The sequence below is a fragment of the Tursiops truncatus genome, chromosome 9 (assembly GCF_011762595.2).
Source record: "Tursiops truncatus isolate mTurTru1 chromosome 9, mTurTru1.mat.Y, whole genome shotgun sequence".
Classification (NCBI taxonomy): Eukaryota; Metazoa; Chordata; class Mammalia; order Artiodactyla; family Delphinidae; genus Tursiops; species Tursiops truncatus.
Window position 1 is genome coordinate 13,156,133 of NC_047042.1, and position 21,382 is coordinate 13,177,514.

At 36.5% G+C, this 21,382-nt stretch overlaps 1 protein-coding gene across 2 annotated transcripts in view; it reads right to left on the reverse strand.

Moving 5' to 3' along the window:
- Positions 1 to 21,382, reverse strand: part of CDK13 (cyclin dependent kinase 13) — a 110,089-nt gene that overhangs the window by 78,742 nt on the left and 9,965 nt on the right. For both annotated transcript variants that reach the window (XM_019940661.3, XM_019940660.3), the window contains exon 2: positions 1,073 to 1,732. In XM_019940661.3, the coding sequence (XP_019796220.1) occupies positions 1,073 to 1,732 (660 nt within the window). The remainder of the gene's footprint in view (positions 1 to 1,072; positions 1,733 to 21,382) is intronic.

Genomic DNA, 21,382 nt, shown 5'->3' on the forward strand with positions numbered 1-21,382 from the left:
AAAATTACAAATCACTACTCTTATGACCCTTTGGTGTTCCTAGAGAACAGTCAAACCTGCAAATACCACAATTAGTATAGTATAACTGGATAACACCTGATCATATTGGATGGGGTCCCTCAGCAACATTTTTGATTGTAGAAAAAAGATGCCTCAGAGGGCATGAAACACAGAAATTATATTCAATACTTTATTTTCTGTTTGTTTGAAATTATAAAATTGTCATAATGCTGGCCAAAGTGAGCACTTGCAAGACCTGCCCACATGGAATTTCTATCCACTTGTTTTCAAATTCTCAGATGTCAGCTAGGAAAACTGACCATATAGTTGCTTTTTAACAAAAAGGGGAAGGGGAGGGGAACAGCTATAATTTCTTCATAAAAATAAGAATGAAAAAGGTTAATTTAAGTCAATTGGCAAATATCACACAACAGCATAAAGCTTCTATCCTACCATACATTTGAGAAACATTCTTAGAACTGCATTTACATTTACTCTTACCTTCATCCTCTTAAAAATGTTTCAAAATAAAGTACAAGCCACACCCCCAACATTCACAGCAGAAATGTGTAAACAATTTAAAGGAAAGCATAAACACATTTCCGTAATATGTAATTAATCTCTAATTGCAAAAAATTAAGTCAATAAAACACTAAAAAGTGATGTATTCGTAAAGCCACCTAAAGTAATAAATTTATAAGGCCAATGAAAACACTTAGAATAACCAAGACACACGCTATTATCAACCAGGACAGACTCTCTCATAAAATGTCCTATCTCCGGTAGGATCACCAAGGAATACTCAGCCAAAGAAAATACCAACATTTCTAATTCTCAAGCTCAAGCTGAAACATACATTGTATCCCAGGACAATGGCAATTTTTACCTGGAATTCTTAGCATAAGCTATAATTTTGTCATCCTACAAGCCATGTGCTTCATTTTAAGTTGTACACAATAAAGAAAATTAATTCACTTACTAACAGTCATTATAAAATTTTTTTGGTGGGGTCAAATAATTTCAAACTTAGATTTTTCTTTAAACAGTCACTGACAAAATTTTTTGCACTTACCTATCAGCATCTTTATCTTCAGGCAGCATGGGAGGCAAAGGTAAGGGTGGTAAGGTAGAGGTCACTAAAGCCACATGTTGCTCCTTCTCCTTGGCTCCTATGCTTGGTGTAAGTGGTTTGGTTTTCTCTTTAAGAGATACTGGTTCCTCCTTTGTAACAGCAGATTTACCCTCCTTTCCAACTACAACTGCTTTCTTGGTGGCTTTATCTACAATCAAATTATTATCCACCTTTGCTACCTGAAGAGGTGGCTTTGTTTTTGCCTTGTCATTTTTTAAAGTTCCACTGCTTGAGGGAGAAGGTGCATGCTCAATTTTAAGTTTCTTCACATCCTTCACGTGGTTGGTTTGTGATGCACTGGCACCAGTTTCTGTGTTCCCCTTGGTAGGTGTAGAAGTGTTTGAAGCTTTGGCAGCTTTGGCAGCGGCCTCAGCAGCCTTAGCTGCTTCTGCAGCTTTCGCTGCCTCTGCAGCTCGTGCTGCCTCTGCAGCTCGTGCTTTTTTATTCTTGTTCAATTCAGCTGCCAGGCTACTCTTCAGAGTTAGTGTGCTAGGAGAAATGCTAGAATGACGACTTCTGGATCTAGACAATCTGTGCCTGCTACGAGATCTTGAATGCCTAGATGAGTATGGGCTTCTGCTTCGGGATTTGGCAGACCGTCTGGTGGAAAACAATTAAGATTTAGTCAGTAACTCAGAAAAGTTCAGTTTGAAGTGTACAAAAACTCCTAACTTGAGGCTGTGAAATGAAATAGAAATTACTTAATTTCCAAATCATAATATAGTTTTTGTGAGAGAATTTTTTAAAAGCAGAAAGTGCTTTTAAGTAGAATATTATCTGCTGGTTATACTTTTCCTGAAAATAGACTCTTGATCTCAGTCTGGCCTACAAATGCTCAAAGGTGGGGCTGGATGAAAGCAGATCTCTATGAAAAGAAATACTGTAAGAATTAGGAGGAAAAACTATGACAAGGCATTACTGCTGTCTCAAGAAAATAGAAGCAGTCAACAAGGACAACACCAATGGTAGAAGTAGCAGGGTGAAGTCTGACCAAACTTTTACCAGGGAGACAATTTCTACAACTCAAAAGCCCCCCATGCATAAGTTCAGGAGTAAGTAGTGCTCTGTCTACATCAAGAGTGAAAAAAATGAAACCTGTCATTAGGCAGTAAGAAAAAGTCTAAATCTTGGGAACTATCTAACAATGACTGTTCATTTCACTTCTCAAAAATCACTGGAAAACACAAAAATTAACGTATATTCAAAAGTATGGTGGCAACCAAAGTTTCTATGAAACAAATGCAGCACAGCACCAACAGAAATGAAGCTGAGCTTTTCAAATCCACACCTTATCAAAACTTTAAAAAAATATAAGACCAAGGCACAATTAGAGTACTTTGACATATTTGATATGGCTCACTTAATGCTCACATCAACCCCAGTAAAGTATCTGCAGTTTGTAGATAAAACTCGAATCTAAAATATTACCTGAAGTCAAATCCCAATCTCATTAGTAGTTGTACTGGTTATTATCTTACTGCCACTACCCCATCCCTCCAATACTCTTCTGCCCTACCCTGGGCCCAAAGGAGGCTGACCTCAACAGATGCATCTTCTGGGTTCCAGTGTTATCCATCACTGGCAGATCAGAAGGCAGCGAAAAGCTCGATTCTTTCTTTCCAGCTCCCTCCTTCCTATTGGTCACATTTTGTGGCAGAAGATCTGTCCCTCTACCACCATGGCTCCTGTCAAACACTGCCTTCTCCACAGCTCTCACCAGGCTCTAATAACACTATATTTTCCTTGCCCCTTCGAGCTTCCCTCTGTAACTAACGAAAACATCCCTTGTCAGTTTTCTCAATCCACCCCTATCTCTGTAGTCCTCCATTAAAGTTTCTTAAACCATCTGAGTTGGATTCTGTTACCTTCTAGAACCTAACTGTATGCCAGGTCTTAAACCCAGATCTTTTGATTCTAAAGTACGCAGAGTCACATTCAACACATTAACACACTACCATGGAGATAGTTCTTATTGAAATTTTGTAGGGGATTTGGTAAATGAAGCAAAGAAATTCCTAAGAACCCATAATTAAAGTGGGAAGAGAAAAGGAAGAACTAGAAATTTTTGTTTATATTTGGCATTAATATATTATGTAATATATTACATATATATTATCCAATACATTTTACAATTCTAGTATGAAGACAAATGATGGTTAGATTTAGGATAAACTCAAATACAAATTCAACTTCTCCCTTATTCTTTCAGAAACATTTCAAAATGTACGTAGGGCCAATTAGTGTTCAGTACTGAGCTAGTGTTTCCAACCCCATACTTTACATAAAGTATTTATGTAACATTATTTTAGGTTAACAGGAACACTGGTTTAGTAAACATTTTAATCTAACACTTGCTTAACAAATATTCATATACATCAATCATAAAAATCATCAATGAGCTTACAGCTATTCATGGAAATGAGAGGAAATGTTTAGCTAAATATAAAGTAATAAGTTGGTTATAAAATATCTTGGATAACTTTAATATAGGAACAAAAAGTGTCATAATATGAAACACTTGGCCACACTTTTAATTTCCTTTGCCTTCAGAATCCTGGACCTCAAAATAAGACTGCTATGTCAAGTTACTATCACCTGATCACAGCAGGCGAAAGCAAAGAGACTGCCGTCTCATCAGAGGTAACAGCACAGAACTTTTCCTAAATTAACCTTCCCACACTAGCAAGATTCTGGTCATCAGCTTCATACAGACACAGAAATAATATTTAACTAAGAAATTTATAATCAGTAAACTTTACTTAAGAAAACAGATACAAAGATAAAATCCCAACACAAGTAACTCCTCTGGCCTATTAAATTCTTATTCTCTTCTGCACAGAATCTAGATAAGAAAGTTATCAGTAAAGACAAAAATTTTTGACCTATAAAATATATTTCAGAAATGACATTTTTATGGTATTTGATCCCTAAACCAACTGAAATTCTTCTAGACACACACTCCATTCTTCTCCAATTTTTCTATTTCTCTTAAAAAGTTCCTTAACTTTTCAAATTTCCTGCCCTAGTAAACTTGTATTCTCTCAGGTATTGCATATTTGCTAATCAATTTCAATTACATATTTACTATTTATAACAAACATATTTTGGGAATCTAAAATTAAATAAAAACACAAAACTCAAGTTTAGGTTATTCTTACTAATGATCTAACACTTCAGCCATACAAAGTTATGAGAGTAAGAGAGAAGTGGATCTCTAAGACTACATAATGAATTATGTCATGTCTTATAAAAAGAACTTAAATGGATGGTAGATAGCACAACCTTGTTTTATAGGTAAGATTTTTCTTCTTTTTAAAAATGTTTTTTCTAATATTTCTGTGCTGTAAAATTTACAGTGACCATATATTAGCTGTTTCTTGTTTGTTTTGAATGTTTTTAAGATGTTACATAATCACGGGGCTTCCCTGGTGGCGCAGTGGTTAAGAATCTGCCTGCCAATGCAGGGGACACAGGTTCAAGCCCTGGCCTGGGAAGATCCCACATGCTGCAGAGCAACTAAGCCCATGCGCCACAACTACTGAGCCTGCACTCTAGAGCCCGCGAGCCACAACTACTGCAGCCGCATGCCACAACTACTGAAGCCCGCACGCCCAGAGCCCGTGTTCCACAACAAAAGAAGCCACCACAATGAGAAGCCCACACACCGCAATGAAGAGTAGCTCCCACTCGCCACAACTAGAGAAAGCCCGTGCACAGCAACAAAGACCCAACATGGTCATAAATAAATAAATAAAATTTTTAATTAAAAAAAAAAAGAAATTACAGAATCTTTTTAGAAGCTTTCGCAAATTCATACAACTCAAAGCAGAACCAGGGGGCTTCCCTGGTGGCACAGTGGTTAAGAATCCACCTGCCAATGCAGGGGACACGGGTTTGAGCCCTGGTCCAGGAAGATCCCACATGCCACAGAGCAACTAAGCCCGTGTGCCAAAACTACCGAGTCTGCGTGCCACAACTACCAAGCCCACGTGCCACAACTACCGAAGCCGGCACACCTAGAGCCCATGCTCCACAACAAGAGAAGCCACCACAATGAGAAGCCTGTGCAGTGCAACGAAGAGTAGCCCCCGCTCACCGCAACTAGAGAAAGCCTGCGGGCAGCAATGAAAACCCAATGCAGCCAAATATAAATAATAAAATAAAATAGATAAATTAAAAAAAAAAAAAAAAGCAGAACCAGGATAAAAAATCCAGTATCTAAAACCCAACTGGTTAGTGCTCACTGTTAATTCGGTTAGTGTTCCTTAGAGAGAGAGCATGGTGTACTGTTCACTCGACTATATCACACAATCTCTCCAAGAGTCCAGGTCTTCTGCAATTGTGCCTAATTAGCAAACACTGATTCTTAAAATTTTTACTATAATAATATTCAATCCCTCATTATATAAAATAATATGTAAGAGCAGTATCCAATAGAAATTTCTGGGATGGTGGAAACGTTCAATGCATGTGATGTCTCCTATGGTAGTCACTATGCACAATATTTTTTAGCCTGGTTTTTCTACCCTGCTTATTTCACATGCTAATAGTAGCTATGTCCATTCAAATCTTGTTGCTAAGCCCCCATAAAGGTATGAAAGTGATTCCCATGCAAGGATGGTTCAACATACGCAAATCAATAAATGTGATATACCACATTAATAAAATGAAGGATAAAAATCATATGAGTAGCTCAACAAATGCAGAAAAAGCATTTGATAAAATTCAACATCCTTTCACTATAAAAACAAAACATATGGTTACTAGAGGGGAAAGGGGGGGAGGGATAAATTGGGAGATTGGGACTGACATATACACACTAATATATATAAAACAGGTAACTAATAAGGACCTACTGTATAGCACAGGGAACTCTATTCAATACTCTGTAATGACCTATATGGGAAAAGAATCTAAAAAACAGTAGATATATGTGTATGTATAACTGATTCATTTTGCTGTACAGTAGAAACTAACACAACATTGTAAATCAACTATACTCCAATAAAAAAAAATTTAATTAAATAAAAATAAAAACTAAACAGATTGGGCACAGAAGGAACACATCTCAACACAATAAATGCTAGATATGACAAGCCCACAGCTAATATTATACTCAACAGTGAAAAACTGAAAACTTTTCTCTAAGATCAGGAATAAGATAATGATGCCCACCCTTATCACTTTTATCCAACACAGTATTGGAAGTCCTAGACATAGCAATTAGGCAAGAAAAAGAAATAAAAGGCATCAAAATCAAAAAGTGAAAAGGAAAATGTTCTTTGTTTGCAGATGACATGAACTTACAGACAGAAAACCCTTTAAAGACTCCATCAAACACCTGTTAGAATAAACAATTTCAGTAAAGTTACAGGATACAAAATCAGTAGTGTTTCTATACATTAATGACAAACTGTTGGAAAGACAAAATAAGAAAACAATCCCATTTATAAAAGTATCAAAAAGAATAAAGTACTTCGGAATAAATTTAACCAAGGAGATGAAAGAAATTGAAAAAGAAATATACGGAAAGATATTCCATGCTCATGAATTGGAAGAATTATTAAAATGTCCATACTACCCAAAGTAATCTACAAATTCAATGGAATCTCTATCAAAATTCCAATGGCATTTTTCACAAAAATAGGAAAAAAACCCTAAAAATCATATGGAACCACAAAAGACCCTGAACAGCAAGAGCAATCTTGAAAAAGAAGAACAGAGTTAGAAGCATCAACTTTCTGATTTCAAAGTATATTACAAAGTTACAGTAATCAAAACAGTATGAGACATGGACCAATGGAACAAACTGGAGTCCAGAAATAAACCCATGCACATATGGCCAATTAATTTTCTACAAAGGAGTCAAGAATATACAACGAGAAAAGGATGATCTCTTCAATAAATGGCATCGGAAAAGCTGGATAGCCATACGCAAAAGAATAAGACTGGGCCCCTATTTTAAACCACATACAAAAATCAACTCAAAATGGATTAAAGACTTGAACATAAGATTTGAAATCATAAAACTCCTAGAAGAAAAAGAAGGGGGTAAACTCTTTGATACTGATCTTGGCAAAGGTTTATCAAAAGCAAAAATAAACAAGTGGGACTACATCAAACTAAAAAACTTATGCACAGCAAAGGAAACCACCAACAAAACAAAAAATCAACCTATAGAATGGGAGAAAATATTTTTGATAAGGAGTTTATATCCAAAATATACAAAGGGGATTTCCCTGGTGGTCCAGTGGTAAAGAATCCGCCTTACAATGCAGGGGACATGGGTTCGATCCCTGGCCAGGAAGCTGGGATCCCACATGAAGCGGGGCAACTAAGCTCGCGCACCTCAACTAGACAGCCTGTGTGTCGCAAACTACAGAGCCCATGCGCTCTGGAACCCGCGTGCCACAACTACAGAGCCCACGCGCCCTGTAGCCTGTGTGCCACAACTAGAGAAGAGAAAACCCACACGCCACAACTAGTGAGAAGCCCACACGATGCAACAAAGATCCCGCATGCTGCAACTAAGACCGGACGTAGCCAAAAATAAATAAATAAATAAATCTCAAAATATACAAGGAACTCATACAACTCAGAGAGCAAAAAAGGCAAATGAACCAATTAAAAAGTGGGCAAAGGGGACTTCCCTGGTGGTCCAGTGGTTGAGACTCTGTACTTCCAATGCAGGGGGTGTGGGTTCAATTCCTGATCAGGGAACTAAGATCCCACATGCCATGCGGCACAGCCAAAAATTAATTAATTAGTTAATTTTAAAAAACATTTGTTTAAAATTAAAAGTGGGCAAAGGACCTGAAGAGACTTTGCAACACATCCAAATGGCTAACAGGTACCTGAAAAGGTGCTCAATATCACTAATCATCAGGGAAATGCAATTCCACAATGAGATACCTCCACATACCTGCTTGAATGTTTATTATCAAAAGGCAAGAGATAACAAATGCTGGTGAGAATGCAGAGAAAAGGGAACCCTGGTACACTGTTGTTAGGAATGTAAATTGACACAGCCACCATAGAAAACCATGTGGAAGCGAATCTAGAAGTCAAAAAATAGAACTATTGGCAATCCACTTCTGGGTATACATCCGGAGGATATGAAATCGCTACCTCAAAGAAATATCTGTACAGGCATACCACCGCAATAAAGCAAATTTGCAATAAAGCAAGTCACACAAAGTTTTTGGTTTCCCAGCACATAAAAAGCTATGTTTACACTATACTATAGTCTATTAAGTGTGCAATAGCATTATGCCTAAAAAAACAGTGTACATACCTTAATTTTAGAAATTAATGCTGTTGGGAAAATGGCACCAACAGACTTGTTCAATGCAGGGTTGCCACAAACCTTCAGTTTGTAAAAAACACAGTGTCTGAGAAGCACAATAAAACGAGATATGCCTGTACCCCCATGTTCACTGCAGTACTATTCATAAGAGCCAAGATATGGAAACAATCTTAAGTGTTTATGAACAGATGAATGGATAAAGAAAATGTGGGCATGTGTTTAATATTATGCAGCCTTAAAAAAAGAAGGAAATCCTGCCATTTGTGACAACACAGATGAACCTGGAGAGTGTTATGCTACGTGAAATAAGCCAGGAAAGACAAATACTGCATGGTATCACTTATATGTAGAATCTTAAAAAAAAAAAAAGTCAAACTCAAAGAAAGATAGAAGAGAAGGGTGATGGCCAGGGGCTAGAGGGTGGGGGAAATGGGGACAGGTTGGTAAAAAGGTACAAATTTCAGTTTTAAGATGAATAAGGTCAGGACTTCCTGGTGGTACAGTGGGTAAGACTCCATGCTCCCAATGCAGGGGGCCTGGCTTCAAGCCCAGGGCAGCGAACTAGATCCCCACATGCATGCTGCAACTAAGAGTTTGAATGCCACAACTAAGTAGCCCACGTGCCGCAACTAAGGAGCTGGCAAGCTGCAACTAAGGAGTCCTGGAGCTGCAACTGAGGAGCCCACCTACCACAACTTAGACCCAGTGCAACCAAATAAATAAATATTAAAAAAAAAAGATGAATAAGGTCTAAGAACCTAATGTATATAACATGGTGACTATAGCTGATAACACAGTGTTGTATAATTAGAAGTAATTTGCTAAGAGAGTTGAACTTAAGTATTCTTACCCCCCCCCAAAAACAGAGGTAAATATGTGAGGTGATGAATGTGTTAACTTGATTGTGAGACGCCTCTCACAATGTATACATATATATCAAGTCATCACTGTTGACACCTGAAATATATTACAATTTTATTTGTCAATTATATCTCAACAAACTGGGGGGTGGGGGGGAATGATTCCCAAAGTGAAAACAAGCACTATATAAATATAACGTGGTATTATTTTTCAAAAACCGGTCTCTCTCAATCATCCCTTTAGTCACTGTCTCAGTCAAAACTCTAAATATTCCTGTAAAATTTGCCATGCATTAGTATTATAACAGCTCTATTAAGTTTAACAGTACTATGGCAGCCTCTTAAATTTACCCCTTGTTTCAAAACTAATCTGTATCTAATCCAGACTTACATGCAAAGTGAACACTTTCCTCTAAAATCTGCTCCCTGCCATTCTGTATTTTTAATTTCACCACTCTCCTCTACCCATTTACCCAGCTTAGAAATCTTCCCAGTTTTCTGCTGCCCATACCACATGCCATCAACTGTCTCATTTTATTGATTCTAACTCTACATTCCCTTACATCCATAATTCCTTGTATGTTTCCTATTCCTGCTGTAAAAAATCATCCACAGATTTAGTGGCTTAAACAACACAAATGTATTATCTTACAGTTCTGGAAGTCAAAAGTCCAAAATCAGTCTCACTGGGCTAAGATCAACATGTCACCAGGGCTTTGTTCCTTCTACAGTCTTGGGAAAATCTGTTTCCTTACCCTTTCCAGCTTCTAAAGACTGTTCGTTCCTTGGTTCATGGTCCCACATCATCTGACTTTGGTTCATGGTCCTTCCATCATCACATTTCCTCTCTCCCTCTGCTTCTATCATCACATGGCATTTTCTGACCCTGACTTTCCTGCTTCCTTTTACAAAGACCCTTGTGTTTACATAGGACCTACAATCCAGGATAACCTCTCCATCTCCAGGATCCCTATTTTAATCTACAAAGGTCCCTTTTGCCAAGTAAAGTAACATATCACAGGTTCACATGGACATCTTTGAGGGGGCCATTATTCACATCTTCCTCTTCTATTCTCAAGGCCACTGTTCTATTTCAGACCTCATTACCTCTCCTCTAGGTTACCTTATCATCTTAAAAATAACTGATCTCTTTAAATCAAATCTCTCCTTGCCCCAATTATTTCTACAGACACCATAACCACACTAATCCTCACTTTTCAGTGATTATTACATGTCTCAAATTCACTCACTTTCCTTCTCTTTTTAGTAACTATTCTAAACCTTCACACCTTCTTCAAGCTCACAATATTCCCAAAGTCTTTCTTAAAATCACTTTACTTCTTTTTCACAGAAAAAAACAAAGGTTATCGGGTATGTTTCCTGCCTGCAAACTTTTTTTTTTTAATTTTTTTTATTTTGGCTGCATTGAGTCTTCGTTGCTGCACGTGCGAGGGCTTTCTCTAGCTGCGGCGAGCGGGGGCTACTCTTTGTTGCGGTGCGCAGGCCTCTCACTGCAGTAGCTTGTCTTGTTGCGGAGCACGGGCTCTAGGCACACGGGCTTCAATAGTTGTGGCACGTGGGCTCAGTAGTTGTGGCTGGCGGGCTCTAGAGCGCAGGCTCAGTAGCTGTGGCACATGGGCTTAGTTGCTCCGCCCTGCCTGCAAACTTAATCTGTATCTCCATCCACTTTATATTCCACCTGATCTCAGAGCAGAGGTGTTCCTCTTTCTATCTAAGGCTAACTCCTGTAATAATACTTTCAATCCCATATTCTCTAGATCCTTACTTCAGAGTTTGGCCCACAAACCAAAGCAGCATCAGCTTCATCTGGGAGTTTATGAGAAATGCTGTATCTCAGGCCCCAACCCAGACCTTCTGATTCAGAATCTGCATTTCAACAAAATCCCCATTATAGTTTGAGATGCTCTATGCTAGGCTCCTCTAGGGAGGAGGAGATGAGATGCTCTATGCTAGGCTCCTCTAGGGCTACTCCATTACTTGTGACTTCAACCTTTTGCTGTCTATTCACTATTTCCCCTCAGGAAATAAATAACTCAAGACTCTAAGATCTTTAAAAACAGACAAGAAAAAACAAGCAATAAATGGCACCTTGATATTGTATCTTTATGTCTCCTTCCAATTACAGCCAAATTCTCATCCACCCCACATACTCCTCAAACCACTCTAATCTGGCTTATATGTCCTCACTGTAATTATTGAGGTGATCAATGACCTACCTCTGGAGGAAAAATAAAGGGAAAAGGAAAGAAAAATATCAATATCTATGATGACAATGTTGACTATACCCTTAAAAAACACTTTCTAACCACTTCCACTACCGTTTTTTTCCTGATTGTTTTTTTACTTCTATGGCCATTTCTCAGTGCTCCTTAAGGTTCCTCTTCTTCATTATATCCATTCTCCCACGTCCCCATGATAACTTAATTCATACATATGTATGGCTTAAATTATCACCTAAACATTGATTACCCCCTGAAGTCATCCTCCACCCCTCCCAAATATCCTAAATGCACCTTCAACACAATACAGCTGAAGCTATTAGGCTTCCTCTCCAAATCCACCCGCTTTCTCCTTAAATATACCCTATCCTCAGGCAATGGTATCTACTGAAGTAGCAGAAATCCAGAAGTCATTCTATATTCCACCTGATCCCTTTCCTCCCTTCTCCCATATCCAACTGATCTCCAAGTCCTGTCAATTCTGCATCTCAAGCATGTCTCCAATTTTCGAGGCTCTTTATCCCCTTAGCTACTATTTCACATGAGGTCCTACCTCATCTTTTACTTTGCCCAGTGTAACAGTCTCCTTACCAGTTTCCCCACCTCGAGTCTCTACCTTTTCCAATTTACTGCCACCTGAATCTTTCAGTTACCCTCTATCAAAATTCTTCATAGCCTTGCACTGCACACAAAACCTTGTCCAGCCATCCCAAAGCACATAAAGTGTCAGGTCTAGAATGTTTCTCTCATGTTTCTCTCTTTCCCTATTTTATCTGCTAAGCAAAGGGATACTTCATAGCAAAGCACAAATGTCTACCACACCTCTATAAAGCCTCCCCTTATTATGCCAGGCAGCTGCAGATGTTCCTTGAACTATGATCCTACAACACTTCATTCACATTTCATTAAAATAGTAATCTGTCTTCCCCAACTAAACTGAGATCACTGAATTCTCATAGCCCTGACTAGCACAGACCTGGCACTGGCAGATGCTCAATAAATATTTGCTGGTAGTATTCCTACTGAATAGAATTCACCTTCCTTAGTCTAGTATTAACGTGCTGCATAATCTGTCTGGTCCTAACCTACCTTTCCTTATCAAGTTCTGAATTTGCCTAATGCTCCACACCGTTACTCCCACAGACTGACCCACTGACATTATCCTCTTCTCCATCTTCTATTGAAGTCCTATCCACCTTTCAAGGCCTAGTTCAAGAGTCCTTCCTTCTTCATAAAGCCGTACCACCAACTCCAAGAAAAAAGCAAGCTCTCCTTTCTTTGAATCCCTATAGCACCTTATCTACATCCTTCTTAAGATCTTTATCATTTGTAACACTGCACTTTAGACGTTACCACATTATCTACTAGACTATATCCTCTTTAAGGTGCAAACACCAGATCTAATTCATTTTTGTATCACTCCACAACCCTTAACGTAAGAACACACAGATGGTAGTCTTTTATTAAATAAACAAGCATACCACACTGACACCCACAGTTTACAAAATACTTTTATAGGCATTTTTCATTTGACTTGCTCTTTGTATCAACCAAGGCATAGAGAAAGAAGATGGAAGAACTAAGATAAAGAGGGTCAAGAAATTTACTTAGAGGCCAGGAGCTATGAAAAGGTAGAGTCAATACTCAAGAGCAAGTCTTCCAGTTTAAAGCCAGGCATTATTTATTGTTACCACACCATACTACACCCTTCCCCTCCATTTATTTAAATCTTATCTGTCTTTATGGGTCAAGGTAAAGTCCCATCTCCTCTGTAACCTTCTCATTTGCTGAAATCATATAACACTTGTTACATACCGCCTTGTATTTTTATGTCTATGTTTTTTAAAAACATAAATTGGATTATACCACACCTTCGCCTAACACTCTCCAATGGCTTCTCAATGCATTTAGAATAAAATAAAAATCTTTTTGTGATCCACAAAACCCAAATTGCCTCTCATCTTTATTATACCCTCCTTCACTCACTAGGTTCCAGCCACACAAGCCTCTTTTCTGTGTCTTCAAAGGGTCATGCTTTGCAACCTAAATGTCCGTCAACAGATGAACTGATAAAGAAGATGAGGTATATACAACAGAATATTACTCAGCCATAAAAAAGAATGAAATAAGGCCATTTGCAGCAGCATGGATGGACCTAGAGCTGATCATACTAAGTGAGGTTAAGTCAGAAAAAGGACAAACATATGATATCACTTATATGCGATCTAAAAAAAAATGATACAAATGAACTTATTTACAGAACAGAAACAGACTCATAGACATTGAAAACAAACTACCAAAGGGGAAAGGGAGGGGAGGGATAAATTGGGAGCTTGGGATTAACAGATACACGCTACTGTATATAAAATAGATAAACAATAAGGACCTACTGTATAGCACAGGGAACTATATTCAATATCTTATAATAAGCTATAATGGAAAAGAAGCTGAATGAGAACAGATATATAGAGATAGAGACAGAGACAGAGATGTATAACAGAATCACTTTGCTGTACACCTGAAACTAACACAGCACTGTAAATAAATTATATTTCAATTTTTTAAAAAATGAGAAAAAAGAAAATGAAAGTCACACTTCTTCTTGATTTGATACCTTAAAACGTTGTTTTTTATCTTCCTGGGATGCTTAGATCATCACATAGCTGACGCTTGTCATTTAGGTCTCCATTTAATTATCAACTTCATAGTGAGGTTGATAAATTAGAAAGACAAATTAGCACATACACACCTCTCTTCTCCACCAATGTCTTATTTACCACTATAACCCCAGTGCCTAAAACTATGTCTGGCATATAATAAGAGGTTAAAAGATATTTACTGAAGTGATTAATAAAAGTAAAGAACAAGTTATCTACTTCTCTGAATGTCTACAAATACTAGCAGAATGCTTTGGGTAACTGATACCCAGCTAGTTAACTAATAGGCATAGGTCCACTGATAAAATTCTACTTAAACTAAGAAGATTTAGGAGACAGAATTACATTTAGTTAACTAGTTTCTTCATATAAACATTGAGATAAATTTATTACTTTTATTAACAACCAAACATTTTACATCCATTATCCCACAGGGACTTAATAAGCAAAACTAATTTTTCTAATGTAAAACTATATTTATTCCTTCTTTTTAATAACTAGAGGGTCTTCTTGATTAAAAAAATAATTCAGTCACAGAAGAAATACAAATGGCCATTTAAGACATTTAAATGTTGTCTCCTCTCTGGTAACCAGAAAAGGCAAAATAAAATGTTGGTAATAAATTTACAACCATCACAATGGCAAAAAGAAAAATTCTGAAAATATCAAGTATTCACCAGAATTTAGAGAAACGGTCACTCATATAAATTATCAGAGGGAATATAAAATTGCTAACTAAGCCTTTTAAAAAAAGGCAATTCGGTAGTACCTATCAAATGCTTTTGATCTGCAATTTCACTTATAAGAACATATCCTACAAAAACATTTCCAAATGTGTCAAAAGTTATCACTCAGATATCCTTTAAAGGACTGTTTGTAATATTAAAAAAAAAACGAAAAAACAGCTTAGTGCCCAACAGTTGATGGTTAAATAAAGCTTGATAGATTTCACTGTGGAATTCTATGTAGCCATTTGGAAAGATCTTCAAATCATACTGTTAAAAAAAAAAAAGTAAAAAACAACACTTATGGCACAATAACATTCTTAATGTTTATGTGTATATATGTTTGTATGTAAGTATATATGCAGAAAAAGGATGTACACCAATCTATTTACACGGTTATGTATTTGGAAGGAAATGGGAATGAAAAGGGCATAAAGGGTAGCTTTCACATCTTGCTACATCTCTGTACAGTTTTCAAGCATTTCATATGTTTTAAATATAAAAAGAGTATAGGTTAAAAAAAGTCACAAAATTTCGTTGTATAAAACTGAAAAATGCAGAAAAATTTAAGGATAAACACCAACAGAAAACTTTAAAGAGGAACACTACCAGAAATTACTACAAACCAGAATGTATAGTATTTTACAATGTTTTTTACACTGTCACTTTCTTTAATAAAAATGAAAAAAGTTGTATCAATTTATTTACTCCAGTACACCAACTGCTTAACTTCAAAGAATTAAATTTAGAAAATCATGCATGCTTAAGTAACACTAACTAAAGGAAACTATCAATCTTAATGCATATATTTTCCATAATGAAACATTTTTCATACATTTCTTCCAGCAGAGTCTATGAGGAAACTGATGTGGTCAATCACTACGCACATACTACAAAACAGGAGACTTCCTCTTTTCCTAGCCCATAGGACAATAGTGGATAATTACACAGGCTTGTGTGTAAAGGACACCATAGGACAATAGTGGATAATTACACAGGCTTGTGTATAAAGGACAACCAAAGCATCTGGAATTTTTCTGACACCAAAAATTAGACTCTGAGGGAAACAACTTTAATCAAACAATAAAACAAATGCATTTATGAAAATTTCACAGCTAAAATCATTTTGTGGAGAAAGACTAAATGTTTTCCATACCTAATGAGGAACAAGGCAAGGTAGTCCAATTTCACCTCTTCTAATCAACACTGAACTTGAAATTCTAGCTGCTATAATTAGGCAAGAAAAAGAACTAGACCAGGGGAAAATAAAGAAATAAAACATTCTCTATTTGCAGATAACATATCTTGTATATAGAATATCCTAAGGAATCCGCTAAAAAACTATTAGAATTAATAAGTCGGCAAGATGGCAGGATACATGATCAATATAGAAAAATCTTCTGTAGGGAATTCCCTAGCAGTCCAGTGGTTAGGACTCAGCACTTTCACTGCCAGGGCACGAGGTTCAATCCCTGGTCGGGGAACTAAGATCCTGAAAGACGCGCGGAGCAGCCAAAAAAACAAAAAAACAAAACACTACTGTAGTTCTACACAGTAGCAATGGACAATCAAAATTTACTTACAAAACAAGGTCCTACTGTACAGCACAGGGAACTACTAATTCAATATCCTATGATAAACCATAATGGGAAAGAATATGAAAAAGAATATATATAACTAAGTACTCTGCTGTACAGCAGAAATTAACACATTGTAAATCAACTATACTTCAATACAATTTTTTAAATTTACCCCCCAAAATTTAACTTACAATAATAATTCCCATTGCAATAGCCTTAAATACAACACCTAAGAATAAATTTAACAAAAGAAGGGCAAGGATTGTACCTACAACAAAAAACACCATTGAAAATACTAAGGAAAATCTAAATAAACGGAAAGACATTCCATGTTCAGGTATTAGATGACTTAACATTATTAAGATGGTAATACTCCCAAACTGATCTCCAGATTCAATGCAATCCCTATGAAAATCCTTAACTGCCTTTTTTGCACAAATTGGCAAGCTGAACCTAAAATTTGTAGGGAAATGCAAAGGATATCCCCACCACCCTCCCCTGCTCCCACAAAAAAAAGACAATAAACACAAAGTCAAAGCGATCTAAAAGAGAAAATTTGAAAGTTCATACTTCCTGATTTCAAAAATTACTGCGAAGTTAGAATAATCAAGACTGTGTCGTACTGGCATAAGGATGGACATGTAAATCAATGGAATAGAACTGAGAGTCCACAAAATTAACTGAAAATAGACAGAAGATCAAGATGTAAGAACTAAAACTATAAAACTCTTAGGAGAAAATATAGGAACAAATCTTTGTGACTTTTAATTAGGTAAAGCCTTCTTAGGTAGGATACCAAAGCACAAACAACAAAAAGAAAAATTAACTAGACTTCATCAAAATTTAAAACTTTTGTGCTTAATAGATATCAACAAAGTGATACAACAGGAGAAAATATTTGCAAATCAACTATCTGTACCATAATTTATTTATCTGCCCCCCATTCAGAGTACTTAGGTTGTTTCCAGTTTTCGTTATTAGGTAGGAATTATTCATTCCATTTTACAAGTAGAAAGACTAGGGCTCAAAAAGGATAAGTAAATAAATTGCTTGATATTGCTCTGCTACAAAAGCACCAGAGTTACCACCTAAATTCACATCTGTATTATTTCTAAGTCTTTGCTTTTCCTTTATACTGTATCTCTACCCAGCCAACCCAAGGCACAAGATCTGCCAACCACATAGTAGTCTTTTGGTTGTTCTGTTGACCGCTGCCCTAGGCAAATTCTTTTTTCTTCTTCTTCTTTTGGGTCCATAACCAATGTCTCAAAAGCTAAGTGACTTGTCCAAAGTTACACTGCTACAATAGCCCAAGTGGTTGCCAACAAGTTACTTGTGGAAGACTCCATTTCTTTGTACTAAATTAAAGTTGACTCTCCCAAACACAAGAGTTTGTCTCTCTAGGAGAAGGAGAAATGTTGAAAGTCATATTAAGGGACTTGAATCCAGAATATATAAAGAACTCTTAAGATTCAACAATAAGAAGGCAACCAGCTTTTAAAATGGGTAAAGGATTTGAATAAACATTTCCCCCCAAAAGATATACAAATGGCCAATAAACACATGAAAAAATGCTCAACATTATTAGTCATTAGGGAAATGAAATCAAAAGCACAATAAGATAGCACTTTAAACATAAGGATGTCTATGATTTAAAAAAACAACTATTGTCAAGGATGTGGAAAAACTGGAACCCTAACATACTGCTGGTTGGAATATAAAAACTGATGCTGCCACTCTGAAAAATAGTTTGGCAGTTTCTTAAAATGTTAAACATAAGCTTACCATATGACTCAGAAATTCCACTCTTAGGTATATACTCAAGAGAAATAAAAACATATCTCCATGCAAAAACTGTACACAAGTGTTCAAAGGAGCATTATTCATAACAGACCAAAGTGTAAACAACCCAAGTATCCATCAACTGATGGCAAAATATGGTATATCCATATAATGGAACACTACTTTGCTAAAAATGGAATGAAGTACTGATACATGCTACAACATATATGAGCCTTAGAAACATTAAGTTTAATGAAAAAAGCCAGTCACTGAAGACCATAAACTGTATGATTCCATTTATATGGAATGTCCAGAAAAGGCAAGACCATAGAAACAAGAAAGTAGATTGGCGGTTGTCAGAGACTTGGGGAGGTGGGAATGCAGAGTGACTACCACCGAGTTTCTTTCAGGTTTGATTAAAATGTTCTAAAATGAGTGGCAATGGTTGCACAACTCTGTGAATACACTAAAGACCACTGATTGTACTATTTAAAATAAAAGTAAATTGTATAGTTATTTTAAAAACTAGAAAAAGTAAATAACATAACACTGAAATGTTTCGTGTTTATTCTAAAAATGTATTTCCTTTCCTTTATGTTCCTAATGGAACACTGAAAGTTAAAAAAAAAAAAAGACAGATGGCTGACTTTCTGCAGATTTGCTCAGGCAAACAAGTTCTAATCCACTGAGCATAACCCTGTCTTCATGTTTCACTGAATCATGTCTTGAGACGTGTTTTTGAAGAGAGAAAAAGGAAAGATGGTGAGAATAGCACAGGAAGGGCTTAATACTTGATTTGCATGAAGGCACATATTTTTGATTAGTCTAACTCTAGTCATTATGAATTTATTCATAGGCCAATATTAGACTCTGCTAATAGCAAAATTAATTGTAGTTCTAGACACTAGCAATGGACAATCAAAATTAAATTACAAAAACAATACCCATTATAATAGCCTTAAAAAAAATACCTACGAATTTAACAAAGTAGTTCAAGGACTGTACCCTGAAACATTTTTCAAAAATTTAAAAGATTAAGGAAAATCTAAATAAATGGAAAGACATTGCATTTTCACGTATTAGATGACAACATTATTAAGATAGGAATACTCTCAAGTTAATCTCCACATTCAATGCAATCCCTGTGAAATTGTTTATAAATTCTGAGGTGCTGGATATTTTATTATCCAAATCAATTTAATATTATTTGTCAGGTATCTATCACCTATAGATACAACAGGTGGCAGGTGCTTAAGAGACACTAAGATTAAAAAAGAAACTCATGGAACTTAAAAATCCAGTGGCTGGGGCTTCCCCGGTGGCGCAGTGGTTAAGAATCTGCCTGCCAATTCAGGGCACACGGGTTCGAGCCCTGGTCCGGGAAGATCCCACATGCCGCGGAGCAACGAAGCCCGTGCACCACATCTACTGAAGCCCGCGTGCGCTAGAGCCTGCGCACCACAACGAAGAGTAGCCCCCGCTCGCCACAACTAGAGAAAGCCCACGCACAACGACGAAGACCCAAAACAGCCAAAAACAATAAATAAAAACAAATAAATTTTTTAAAAAATCCAGTAGCTGATGCAGAAACAAATTATTATGGAAACTCTCGTCAAACTACACAAGCCAGGAGTGAAATAAGTCAAAGTATCCTGGAGGAAAAATACATATATACAGAATTCCATACCTAGCAAAAATATCTTTCACAATGGAGACTTTTTCCGACAGACAAAACAGCAGACCTGCATTAAAAGAAGTGTTCAAAGCCATCCCTCTGGCCAGAGAAAAATATTACATTAAAACTTGGATCTACACAAAGGAAAGAGAAATGTTTGAAAAGTAGGTAAATGACTTTTCTCATTTTAAATTTCATGTCTACACATAACATACATAAGTTATACATATATAGAAATAAAACATATGACAAGAACAGTACAAAAGACAAGAAGAAGAAAATGGAGGCATGCTCTTGTAATGTTATATTATACATGAAGGTAGACTATGATAAATTAAAGATGTATATTACAAAACCAAGGATGTATAAGCACAGGGAACTACCTTCAATATCTCATAATAACCTATAATGAAAAAGTATATATAAATTACTGAATCACTTCAATGTACACCAGAAACACAACACTGTAAATCAACTACACTTCAATTAAAAAAAAAAAAAGTTAAAAAGAAACCCAAGGAGAAAAAAACCTGTGAACATGAGTTAGGCAAAGTTTGAGGACACAGGCGATGACAAAGAACACAAATCATAAAAGAAAAAATTGCCAAATGAGATTTCATGAAAATTTAAAACTTCTGCTTTTGAAATTACTGTTAAGGAAAGGTGAGCCAGGAAAGGTGAGCCAGTGGCTCACCTTTGCAAAACATGTATCTGATAAAGAGTTTGTATCCAGAATATGTACAGAACTCAATGAGACAAACAACCCAATTCATAAAGAATATGGAGAAAACATTTTAAGACACTTCTCAAAAGACATGAAGAGCAAATAAGCATACAGAAAGATGCTCAACATTATTAGTCATTAGGGAATTGCAAATAAAACCACAATGATATACCACTCTACCTCTACTAGAACAGCTAAAATCAAAGACTGACAAAAACTGAAGTCTCAGTGAGAATGTGAAGCAACTGGAATGCTCATACACAGCTGACTAGAACGCAAAATGGTACAGCCATTTTGGAAAACAGGCTGGCATTTTCTTATGAAGTCAAACATTCACTTAACCATACAACACAGTAGTCCCACCCCTAATTTGCTCACAAATAATAAAAGCAAAAGATCTATATTCAAATGTTCACAGCAGCTTTGTTCATAACAGCTCAAAACTGGAAACAACTCAATTGTTTATCAACTGGGTAATGGGATAATCAAATTGCAGTATATTCATAAATGGAATATGACTCAGCAATAAAAAGGAACAAACCACTGGAACATGCAACAACATCAGTGAATCTCAAAAGCTGGCTAAGTGAAAGGCAGACAACAAAGATTATATACCATATAATTCCATTTATATGACATCAAGAAAGGTAAAACTAATGTGACAGAAAGTAAATTAGTGGTTGCCAAGGACCACAGGTAAG